Source organism: Thunnus maccoyii, chromosome 22 (genome assembly GCF_910596095.1).
Source record: "Thunnus maccoyii chromosome 22, fThuMac1.1, whole genome shotgun sequence".
NCBI classification, from domain to species: Eukaryota; Metazoa; Chordata; class Actinopteri; order Scombriformes; family Scombridae; genus Thunnus; species Thunnus maccoyii.
The window spans coordinates 4,767,400-4,779,646 of NC_056554.1; the positions used below are offsets into that span (position 1 = coordinate 4,767,400).

The window sequence follows — 12,247 nt, forward strand, 5'->3', positions numbered from 1 at the left end:
AAACCAAAAAGATTTTTTTACTAAACAGAGTGGTACATCCTGTCAGCCGAGGTGTTTCCTATCTGTGCAGCCGAACTTAGCAGCTCTTTGACGGACTGTTTCTGTTTCTCCCTGACAGTCCCGGTGCTTCGTCCGCAGGCTCCACTTCACTCAAGCTGCCCATCAGACCCACTGCTTCTTCCCTCTTTAACCTGAATAACAAACTGGGGCTCAGTGCTCTGGTTGGATCCACATGGAGAGCCGGGGCTAATGTTAGCTGAGAGGCTAGCGGAGCCTTAGCAGCAGCATGGCCGGAGGGAAGCACAGCCAGCTTGCCTGTGGAGGAAGCACCGGGACCGTCAGGGTGAAACAGTCCGTGGCAGGGAGCACAGTCAGGCGGCGGAGGAGAAGGCAATAAATCGGCCTTTCATAATCGGCAAAAATGGCCGATGCCGATATTTCATTTTGGAGCTTTTATCGGCCGATACCGATGACATGTCGATAATATCATCTGCATCACTAAATGAAATCCTATTCAGTTTTTTTTTTGTTTGTTTTTTAAACTCCAATGGTATTACTAAATGACTGTTTTGTATTATCATACTTAACCTTCATATTGTTTTTGGCATATTTGATAAGTATCCTTTTAAACTGTGTTGCACTGTAGGATCAACAAGGCCATTTCAGGGTAAACACATGGTAATAGCTTGCTATCACTGTGTTCTGCAGGTTGTCAACAGGAATGATAGAACCGTATTCCCTTTATGGTGTATGTTCAACATGTCTTCTTGTGAGACTTGTATTCACTATAAAAAACTAGATCCACTCAGCGCTATCCTTGGGGACTGTGTGTGTTGTTCCCTCACCATACTTTAGCTGACAAAGAGGGATGCCTTGAAGATTTTTTTGCCTGTCCAAAACAAAGAGAAGGAAGACAGAGAGCACAAAATCCATTTTCCCCATTTTCTCTGGGCAATTACACGAATAAAGCTTGGAGAATTGTTTTATTTTCTTTGAAATGCAGGCAGAAATGGTTTTAAAACAGAGCAAAGAGATTGTAAGAAATGGCTTATTGTTGCTATTTCTTCTGTGTTTGATTTGCAAAGCCTTGTGTCTGACTGCTGAACAGTCAGAAAAGCAAACATAGCATACTGTATGTGTCTATGTGTACACAGATGTAAGGGAAAGAAAATTCTGCCTATAATGTTTGGTAGAATATATGATTATGTATTTGTCAAGAGTCTTTCTCCAACTACACACATGTGTAGGTCTGGTGCTTTGCTGTAGTGTTGATGACACTACAGTGTTTGAGCTGTGTATGATATTTTGGCAGGGGAATTGTCACAGCAGAACTACAGAGCAAGGTTTGAATGTCCAATTAGACAAGGGAATTGAGGATAGAGACATCTTCCCCCTCCCATGAATGTCCTCTGAGGCAAGATTTACAACTATTTTTTTCCCACTAGCACCAAACTGCCTTAGCCACAAGCCCCTGCAGGCAAGAGTTCTTCAAATAAAGCAAAGGACCCCTGAAAATAAAGAAGTCTCTAATACAATGGTTCACAGATTAATAACAGATGGAAAGTTACTCCCCAGCCATGTATATTGTGATGATGGGACACTGAAAAGGCAAAACGGCTGCCTTCTGTTTCATTTGTGGAGACAAATCATTCAATGGGGTGTCTGTAATTTCGAATATGCAAATGGAGCTAGTGTCGCTCCATGGTACTGTGGTGGGCAGCTGAGGGATCTTGTCGGTGCACGCTTGGTTGGTGGTGTTTTATAAGGAAGTACAATTGTCTATTAATCACTCAAGCTGAGTGAGGGAATGCTAACACCAGTTGTAGTGCTTAGAGAACACTGCTTGTCCCAATAAGGGGAAGACATATTATGTTTACATTTTGTAAAGTAAAATGACAACTGGGGGGTATATCTCTTCTGCTTGAGGGTTGTGAAGCATTTCTGCTTGACTAGAAAAGAGACAGAGCAACATGACTGCAAATGGTGGGAGAAATTGAAGATGGGAATGATGTGGGATAATGGTCCTGGGTGAGACGGAAACCAAAAAAAACATAGTCCAACAGCTGCCAGATAGCAGCACACTCCCTTAAAAACCTCATTGACTGTCTCTTGATGACTCTCTTGTCTAATCTCAAAGTTGATTGACAGCAGTCTTTGCCACAGCCCAGACAGACACAATCAATCAAAAACAAAACCCTCGTAATTACAGACATCAATTACTTCACTTTACTGTAGGAGATCACCAGAATAGATATGCTGCAAAGACTGCATGGATGCACAGGAGACCCATTTTATCTATCAATCACTCACAATGCATAATGAATACATATTAAGCTGCTGCTTGCTATACTTAATAGCCACAAAAGCAGGCATTAATTATATCTAGAAATTTCTGATTACTCTATTGACATCACAGTCTTGTGAAATGAGCACAAACTACTGTATAATGACACATAAATAATGTAACAATTACATTCCTCCTTCAAAGCATGTGACAATAACATAATTGGCCATGTGCATGATGCACTTTATTTGAATTTCACCATGAAATTTTGTGAGACCAGGCTGCTAATTACATGTCTCACTGCTAAAACCCACTGTAGATAATTTTATACTCTTCATTCCCTGTGTCTCCAGCTTATGACAGTTTGTTCTACATCCAATACTCTTGTCTGTATCCCGGTGTAAGGACACTGGCGGAGTACCATTCCTCTATACCCAATGCCTTTTATGGTTACCTTTTTTAATTGCACCATGCATACCTCAATGGACAAAACTGAAAAAGGTTAAGTCCGTCACTAAATCATGTCTTCCCAAAGAAGCCTGGGGCACTTTTTGATCTTTTGACTCCTCATAGCCTTCAGTGGCCCTGGGGGCTCACCCTGACTTCTGATGTGTCTTACACAACAACCCCAAGTAACTTCAAGAGCACTCCAAATACTGGGACATGACGCAGGCAAAAATAAAGGTGAATCACCTCCAGCTAAGCTTAATGTTAGTACTGACAAGCACTTGAAAGAGTTTAGTTTTGGTAAAACTATCCTATGTCCTCTGTTGTCCACTGTCAACATCATAGTGTCTTTCTTCCATGTAAGTATCTCCTTTTGTCTTTCTTTCTGAATCTACTTTTAATTATTCCATTCTGTCACTCTTTTGTTCCACAGACAGCCTCTCTTAAGCATCCAAATAACACATCAGAGAACCTGACTTCTGAGGTCTAAAGCCTACATTTACCTAAGCTTCCAGTCTCAGTCTCCAAGCAGACCAGAGATACCAATTCACACTGAAGTGCCTTGTAACCATGGCTATTATTTCAAGATGATTCCTGAGGACAGGGTATTTTAAAGTCAAAGAAGTAAAGGTGTCTCCATCAAATAATAGTCATCATACTGTGGGTGTAAGTCAAGTGTACCAAATGTGACAGACAGGCTGCTTGGTTGAAACAAGCAAGTGACAGCAAAAAGGAGCAAAGCGCAGAAGGATGAAGGCATAAGCCTTTATTGTTTTTGGTATGACTCTTTTTTCACCTTGGTTTGCAATGTTGGATTTAGGTAATATTGGGATACCGATTGGTGAAGGATATTGCTCTGTTATTGCCCTGTTCCTGTAAAGCCAACATCTGCTGAAAGAGGGGGGATCATCTCTCAAGGTGAAGAGGACAGGCCAGCACAGATGCTGCCAGGCTTTTGTTAAGTTTTATTTCACCCCCTGTCCACTCTTGTTTGGCAAGCACATTTACACTTGGCAGCATCATTTAGTTTTCTCTGTTTATCCTGGGCCTTTGCACTGAAACGTACAAAATTTTAAGTAAAAGAAAAGACAATGGTAAATAGTGCATATGTCCAAGCAAACACATGCAAATTCCTATAAACCTTTTCTTTTTTTGGTAAGGTATGCACAGAGAAAAATATACCTCACAAAGATTAGATTGAGAAGAAGAGATTAGAAGAGATTAAAATTGTGCTCTGTGTATTTACAGCAAAGAAAATTATAATCTGGTGTTCTAACAATTATATTTTTGTTAATTATTTAAGAGCAAAAGGTTTCAAGACTTCTTTTAGAAACACTCTACTACAAAAAGTAAGAATTCCTCAGTGACTAAGAAAAGTAAGTGGATGTACAGTGGAGCTATTCTAAAAGCCACTGTGATCCTGAAAGTGGGTCTAATTTAGATGGATTTGAGCTGGCATGTGTTCATGGCGACCTTCCAACAACACTTAAGGGCCAGGGATGACACTGGAATAGTTATTTCCCGTTAGTGGTAATGTTTTCTGGAAGAATCTATCACTGAATGCTGGACTGTCTGCTGTTACCTTTGAGGTCCAGGTTGCGGGCTCCATTGGAGTGCTGAGTAACGGTGCGTGAGTCGATCTTGAGCGTATGTACGTTGTTTGCATCCCGGGACACCACTACGTTGTGCCACTGGTTGTCATTCAGTGGCTTGTCTGAGTTGCCCTTCATCAGCGATGGCCCGTTTCCAAGGTCAAAGACATAGTGGACATATCTGACAAGAAAGATGTGAGATTAAGGAAAACGTGTAAGAGTGTGTGTTTGTGTGATTATTATTACAGATGTAATTCAAAACCAATTCTTCAAGTAAAGAAAAATCAAAATCACTGCATGCCAGTCAGAACAATTGTTCAGAAAATGGTGACAATCATGTCAGTAGTGATTCGGTTTCACTTTAGAATTCAAACTCATCATGACATGTTTTCTTCCAATGACAGATACTCATGACAGGTCACAGTCAACAGCACTCAACCTCCAATTGTCATGATGAAATGACTGAAGATTGGATGTCATTCCACTCTCTTACTTGCTGTCTAATGTCTCAATCGTTCACTGTGTAAGAGCATATTTTTAAGGAAAATAGTGTAATATTACCAGCACATATGAGCCCACTTTTCTTTTTTGCTTACTGACTGGTTTGACATGTGAATATAGAAATCTGCTTTTGTCTAAAAGCTCCTGTTTGCCCAAAGGCAGACAAGGTGGCACAGTTCCTTCTTTCACACAAATATGGCTCTTTTGTGTTTTGTGTTAAGGCTATTGTGGCTGTTTCATTCAAGGTATGCGTTTTTTTCTACCTTGATTCCAATTCCTTTATGTAGCCTCTTGTCTTTGTGTGGCAGAGGAAGCTCAAGCTTTTGTGTTTGTAACAGTGCTGAATATAGAGCACAAGAGGAAGGGAGGTACACAAGCAAAAACCTTTTTTTGATACTCTAATTATGTACAGCTTTTAGGGTGATACAATTCACCGTTCACAAGCAAGCACAACCCACTTCTGGTTTCTGCTGGCTTCTTCAAGCCTTTATAGAAAATCTGCCAAATACTTTGCTGGTCAGAGAAATGCACTCAAAATTAATGCTCAAAATTATGCATTAACAGTTATCAGTTAATGGATTGTAAAATAAATACCTGAGACCTGAGTTTTCCATCCAATAACAAAATGCAGTATTTACAGCTAGACTGGTTCTCATGTTTTCTGTCAATGACAGATTTGAAGAGGAGTCTGTAATGTATATATTGTGATCAGTAAAGCCAAATACAGAGGGAATTATGGAAAACAGAAGCTCTTTTGTGACAGTAGGCAAGAGTGTTTTTGGGAACAATACATAACATGCTACACCTAACATCTCAATTTTCTTGTCAATCAATGTAACTGAAAACACATGGGACTCACCCCTTCACCAGTTCCACAACAATGAAGTCGCTCCCGTCTCCAGAGTTGAAGAGCATCAGGCCGTCAGGCGTAGTGGTTTTAAACTGAAAGAAGAGGTGCATGGAGGCGTAAGCTTGCAATGTTGCTAACGCTAAGTAGCTGCCTTTCGTTCGAAACGTCACCGGATCTGCGATGATGTGACGCATGCCAAAGCGGGCGTTCAGCTCGCAGTAGGAGATGTCCCCATTTTTGCACTGGTCTAGGTAGGGCAACCCGTTGAAGGTCAGGCCCTGGAGATGGCCAATGAAGTTTGAGGGCACGACAGATATGAAGCGGCGTTCAGTCATGATGCCTGTCTCGATATTGTGGAACTCGAGACGTGTGTGGGCACCAGTCATCTGGCCTGGAAAAAACAGTATCAACTTTGAGCATAAATGGTAATACATTAATTGTAATGCTATACAATAGGCAATATAAGGCATCCTGAGAAAATGTTAAGGATTATGTCACATTATAATACTGTGAATGAATTATAGCCATTCTAAGCAAAATGTAATTCAATATGTGTCACGGCACAATAAGTTAAGCTTCAAGAGGTTTACACTTTCTGTGAAAATTGTAGGTCAAACTCAATCATGGAAAAGCCATGGTAATATTAAAATGCATGTATAATATATTTAACTGTAAGGCAATGAATATCAAACTAATGTACTGTGTCTGTAATAGTAAATTAGTGATAAACACATTTTATATGGTTCTGACATATTATTATGCTTATTATATCTTAAAATGGATTTTTGTTGCTTGAAAAAACAGTGTGTGTACAGTATATGGTTTTGTTGCATATGTTCACAAAGGTTGAGCCCATTTTTCTAACCTGCTGTGAAGGAAAATATACAAGCATAATATTGCAGAAAATCTTGTGTTACTGCTCTACCCGCCACAATATATACTGTGTTAACTGAGAGATATGGAGTAATGAGCTTGGCCAAATGCCAAATAAAATGCCTTCCCTGTTGAAGCCTGGCCAGTCCTGCAAGGACTCTCTGGGCGCTTCCTCCTTTTTCTTTCCCGTGAACCAGTTTGTGAACCAGGCAGAACTTCACAGGGTCATTCCTTGCTTCTGGCCTCAGTGTGCCCACTCTATTTTCTTCATCTAGCTCACACCTTTTTCTCACCTCTTTCCTCATCCTTTGGCTTGCCATCCTTTCACCTGAGGCCATAATACAGTGAGTGCCCATGATTCTACCTCGTCTCTTGACCTTTCATCCCTCTCTTGCTATTTTCTTAGTAGCTGGCAGAACCTGTACCTCTGTACTTTGTACACAGCTGCTCACTCACAGTCAGTATATGTTTGAATAAACTCTTCTTCTTTCATTTCTTTTTTGTGCTCTGTCTAAATTACATATATTTCATACTTTCAGCTTTATTTATATCTATAGATAGTATATAGATATTTTAATATGTATACAGAGTTGCTGGGGTTCCAGCTATAGGTTGTTCTTTGTGCTTAGTTAAAATGAGACATACTGTAAGTCAATGTGGCTAACACTGTGACCAGAGTTGGGTATTAAGGTTTACTCATAAATTAGTAATGGAACTAATTATATTAATTTCAGCAATTTAATGACATTTGTCAATAAAGCACTTTTTACCACTCACCCTAAATATCAGATCAACAATAAATTAACAAATCATATGCCACCTACATGTCTGATTCATTATCATCACAATTAATCATATTCCTCTTTTAAACGAGTAGTTTTAATGACAAATGGCAAAACAGATACCTTTGCTGTGGGTGGATACATTATATTTGGGATAATGTGTGTGGATTTTTGGGTAAAACACCATCCTCACACTTACTATAGTCTCACTGACTGCCTTTCACCTCAAAAGAATCCATCTGTTTCTCAAACACGACTAACCTTCCACTGTGACGTTATCCACAGACAGCTGCAGGCTCTTTCCTCTTCGCACCACCTTCACCGCATGCCACTCGTTGTCATTCAGCTTCTGCCCCGCGAACAGTGTCTCAGGTCCTTTGCCTGTAGTAGGGGGGGGAATTCAAATCACAAACAGCACAGTGGGAAAGGTGTGTGCGCCTACTTACACACCCACCCAACCCCCCCAACACACACACAAAGTTCACACACAGTAGGTGACAGAGCTAGTAGAGAAAACCTGCATGTTTGCGAAACACATTCACACTATGGATTCTCCCAGTATGCTGGGAATGAAAGGAATCAAATATCTGGCCTGACAGACTGTAAAATCGAACGTCTTCTCAAAACCTCGCAGCATTGCAGCAGGATGTCATCAAAGAAAGTAGGACAAAAAAGTCGTAACCAGCTGAGGAAGTAGATTAGAACAGGCAGCCGCCGACGACTGAAGATGTTGTGTTGCAAACATTATAGGAAGTCGTGTTCTGCTTTCACAGAACATTACATGTCTCAGTTCAGCACATAGAGGACTCTTAATGCGCCCTGTAAGTGGGAGAGTTGATGGGTTAGACCAGACGGTTTAACTGCTCATCTCCCAAACCACCGTCCTCTCTAATTCCCTCTTTCCACTTCTCTACTCCCAATTCCCTTCTGCTCTGCTTGACTCTCTTGTTGTTGTCCTGCCTCGACCACTGAAGGAGACAATTTGATGCAACAGCATATGGTGTTGCAGAAATGCTTATTAGAGCCATATTTACATAAGCGTCTTTTGAAAGTGGGGAACAGGGTATTTATATCTTTCCAATGACAGAGCCTTATTACATCAACTTTAGAACAATTTGCAGGCGTGAGGGAATGACAGCAGGAGAAAGAGTGTGGATTTTGATTAAGTCAGCAGTCATGAATCCCTCTTTCAATGCACCATGACGAGTTGACATGATCCATGGCTAAAGCCAAGGCGATGGCTGATGCTGGCTAATAGCTGTGTCAAAGTTGGTTAAAGGATTCAAAATAAACATACATAAAGAGAGGGGAAGTATGAGATATGACAACCAACTGCAAGAAACCAGTCACTTCCATTAAGCCACCTTCTGTACTATCTGTGCTTTTAGGCAGCTCTGAAGTGGAGCAAGGGCCATTGTGGCTCATAGATAAAGAAACCACAACATCAAAAGCCACTGGCTTTCTTACACTATTAGCACTGGTGCTTTGTTTATTATAGATCTACTATTAGAGATGCCACTCCACTTCCAGGGTCAGTGGCTCCTTTCTGACTGGTTGGCTAGCTGGAGCCTGAGTGTATTATATCAGGTGCTGGAGTGGATGATAATAGCACAGCCTGGTAAAATATGATTGTCCTCTTCCCAGATGTGTGTGAAATTATTTAGTCTAGAGGAAAAAAGGTCCCATCAATTGATGGTACCGCCTGGGAAGAACACACACGGCCCACTGGAGAATTGTTTTCCCATTTACTCCTGTTACTTTTTTATTATATTGTTTTTTTCATGGCCTTTTTGTCTTCAGCCACGTGAAATTGGATAGAGAGACTTTTGATCACCATGTGTGAAGTAAATATAAAGGAAAAGGCTGCTATATTGCTGCAAAGAGAGCAAGAGTGAACAAAAGTTGCCAGCAGAGAAGTTAAAGCTGATACAAAGATAGATGGGAGGATAGGGGAGGAAATATGAAAACACATGAAGATGAAAAAGGAGTAAAAAAGAACCCTAGAAAAGAACTAAACACTGAGAAACAAAGTGCAACAGAGCAGCAGCAGAGCCGGCTGGCTGATGTAAGATCGTAAAAGTTAGAAGAGTCTAGTGCAGCGCAAATGAATGGGAACGGCTACCCTTTAGAATAGAGTCCATGTAATATTTATTTGACTTGGCTGCTACAGGCCGCAGGAGAGCAAGGGCCACTGCTGCACATATAGCAAGAGCCATTTGGCCATAATACCACTAACAATGGGGCAAAAGATATATATGCTACTCTGGTCCGGCTAGCCAAGCAAGAAAAAGGTCTGGGCAGAAGGTGGTGAAAATGCAGCGAGGGATCCATTAGGTTGTTGGGGCAAAGTGTGACATACAGTAATAACAACACTTGAGGAAAAGCACAAGTTCGGAATGCAAGTTCACTGTCATACTCTTGTCTCTGCGGGCGGGTTGAGGGGGTGGAAGGTTAAATAACTGCTTGCTGAGATCACAACTGTAACTCTAAAATTCAACACTTTCACTTACATAATTTTCAATATTTCAGCATTGGCTTCATGCTCAGGTCATAATGTCACCCGTGTTACTGAGAACAATGACTGCCTAAAACCCATATATTGATGAAGCACCTAATGCTGGCTGGGTTTGATGTATAGCTGACAGTGAAGTGAAGTGAAGTGAAGCAAAGCCTTCACTGGTCAGGTAACACTGCAAGCAAGAAAGCTGAGAGCCAGCGGCCCAGGGTTAAATGAGCCGACAAGCCTTTAATGCAGCCACTGGCAAAGAGAAGGACTCATTGCTGGAAAAACAAAGGGGGACCAGGGCTCATTAATAAAAGAACTGGCGATTATTAAAAAGCAATTAATTCTCATCCTGCCACTTCTGCCCTCTCACTTTTTTCTTGGAGATCAGCAGGGCAAAGGACTGTGATCACGTAAACAGAAGCATCATCCCTCTTCATCTCTCTATCTCTTTTGTTCCCTTCAACTCTCAGTCTGTCACTTCCTTGTACTTTCTAAACCTGTCAAATGGGAGATGAAGAGGTGTCAGAGAGATTTCTTAACACATGTAAAAATAGCCAGGATTGTGGATTATTTTCATTGACTGTGTCAGCACACCATAAATGAGGGGTGTGATGTTTGCGGGCTGTTGCATAATTACCAGCAGTCATCCATCATTGGTAGCTGTGTTCTCTCTGTAAACAACCTTGATTAATGCAATTGGATCAATGGAACACAAGTCATCAGCCAATGGCTGCTGGTTGTTGCCATCAGTCTCTATTCAGGCTGTATGGTTGCTACTGCAGCATTATGTTATACAACTTGTGTTGTGTAAATACAACTTCATGTCTACACTCCAATCAAAACAATTTGAGACAGTGAAGATGATCGTCACTTTGCAGTGGGCAATGATGAAATCATTTCTGTCATGACAATCAGGAATGAGAAATGTTTCTTTTCTCTGACTGTGCAGAAGTGGCACCAAGATCTAGATGTTTCTCAGACCACTGATGAAAACGTATGCACTCTCAAAAGTCTGAGGTGCTTAAAATAGAAGCATCTTACAAATTGAATATGTCGCCAAGTGAAATGAATTCACTCATTCCTGTTCATGTTTGTCACAGTCACCACAACTCAAAGCCCCAACTTTAACTAAAAATGATAAAACCACTATGAGGCATGTTTCATTTTGTTTCTTTTGCATTCTACATGAAAGCAGAGCACTGTGTGGTCCAGCTAACATCCCCGTCGTCAGTCAGAATGACCCTTGACTGATACTGGCCACACAGCAAACCAAGTGAGATTTCCCCACATGATTGTTATACTAACAAGTGCGCCAAAGTCTGATGCTGTCCAGAGGGCTCAAAGCTGGCCAGAGAGGAACGATCACTGCTAGCCAACGTAGTGGCCAAAACAACAGTGCCACAGAATGAGAGAGCCACAGGCATTTCCTGGCAAGTCCAAAACTGGTGCACTAGATGACAATAGAACCAGCCATGAGTCATACATGGGGGCAAGCCATCGAAGCTTGCTGTTTGTCAGGGTCACTCAAGCATATGCAGTCAGAGTGTCGAGATTGTAGGGGTCACTAGTAACTGCAGGGTGTGTCAGCAAGTCAAAGGGTCAAAATTTGCTAGGAGGGATTGAATGTGATGATGTTACTGAGCTAACAAGACAGTTTATGCCCCAATCAGTGGGTTGCACTAGAGCCTGGACTGAGCAGTAGAGAGAGAGAGAGAGAGAGAGAGAGAGAGAGAGAGAGAGAAATATATGTAACACTGAACAGAGACATATTGTAACATAGAACAATGCTGTGCCCTGAATATGCCACTTTGCCTTTTTTCATCTCAATACTGACTCAACTAAACAGGGGAACCTGAACTACTATGTTAGTCGAGTTCCATAAAAGTTGATCCCCTTTTACAACAGCATCAAATTCTCTTTTACGAGGTTTGACAGAACCTGCCATCTTCAAGTATGGGATACAGTAGTGACTGCCACTTTGAGCTTTGTGATTCAAATTCCCTGGAAGAGAACATAATTATGAGCAGCTAGCGCTCGTGACTTTTGAGGTCATGAGTTTCAACGAAGCTACCCACATGCGTGCATCCACACGCACACTTGCAGGCACCCATGAGAAAAAGGAAAATATAACAGTGCACTGCAGTCCAATTAAAATGGGCTCAAGAAAGATCCACACTCCTCAGTGCTTCATTCTTGGCTCAGCAGCCCCACTCTGAGGAAAGAGGGAGGATGCTGATACTGTGCGTTGTCGAAAATAGGGCACAAGAGAAAGAATGACTGAGGGGGGGACAGAGGAGAGAAGATGCAGAGATGAGGGTGGATACCAGATGATTGGAATGGATTTTTCATGCAGAGCAGCAGAGGAGGATAAAAACACAATCAGAGAGACCAAATGCTGACCAGGGGGAATTG

General features: G+C 41.4%; 1 protein-coding gene across 4 annotated transcripts in view; it reads right to left on the minus strand.

The window, feature by feature from the left end:
• The window catches only part of nrxn2b (neurexin 2b), a 716,836-nt gene that overhangs the window by 320,329 nt on the left and 384,260 nt on the right, over positions 1 to 12,247 (minus strand). For all 4 annotated transcript variants that reach the window (XM_042400576.1, XM_042400577.1, XM_042400578.1 and 1 more), the window contains 3 exons: positions 7,591 to 7,710; positions 5,684 to 6,065; positions 4,314 to 4,504 (listed from right to left, as the gene is read on the minus strand). In XM_042400576.1, coding sequence (XP_042256510.1) covers positions 4,314 to 4,504; positions 5,684 to 6,065; positions 7,591 to 7,710 — 693 coding nt within the window. The remainder of the gene's footprint in view (positions 1 to 4,313; positions 4,505 to 5,683; positions 6,066 to 7,590; positions 7,711 to 12,247) is intronic.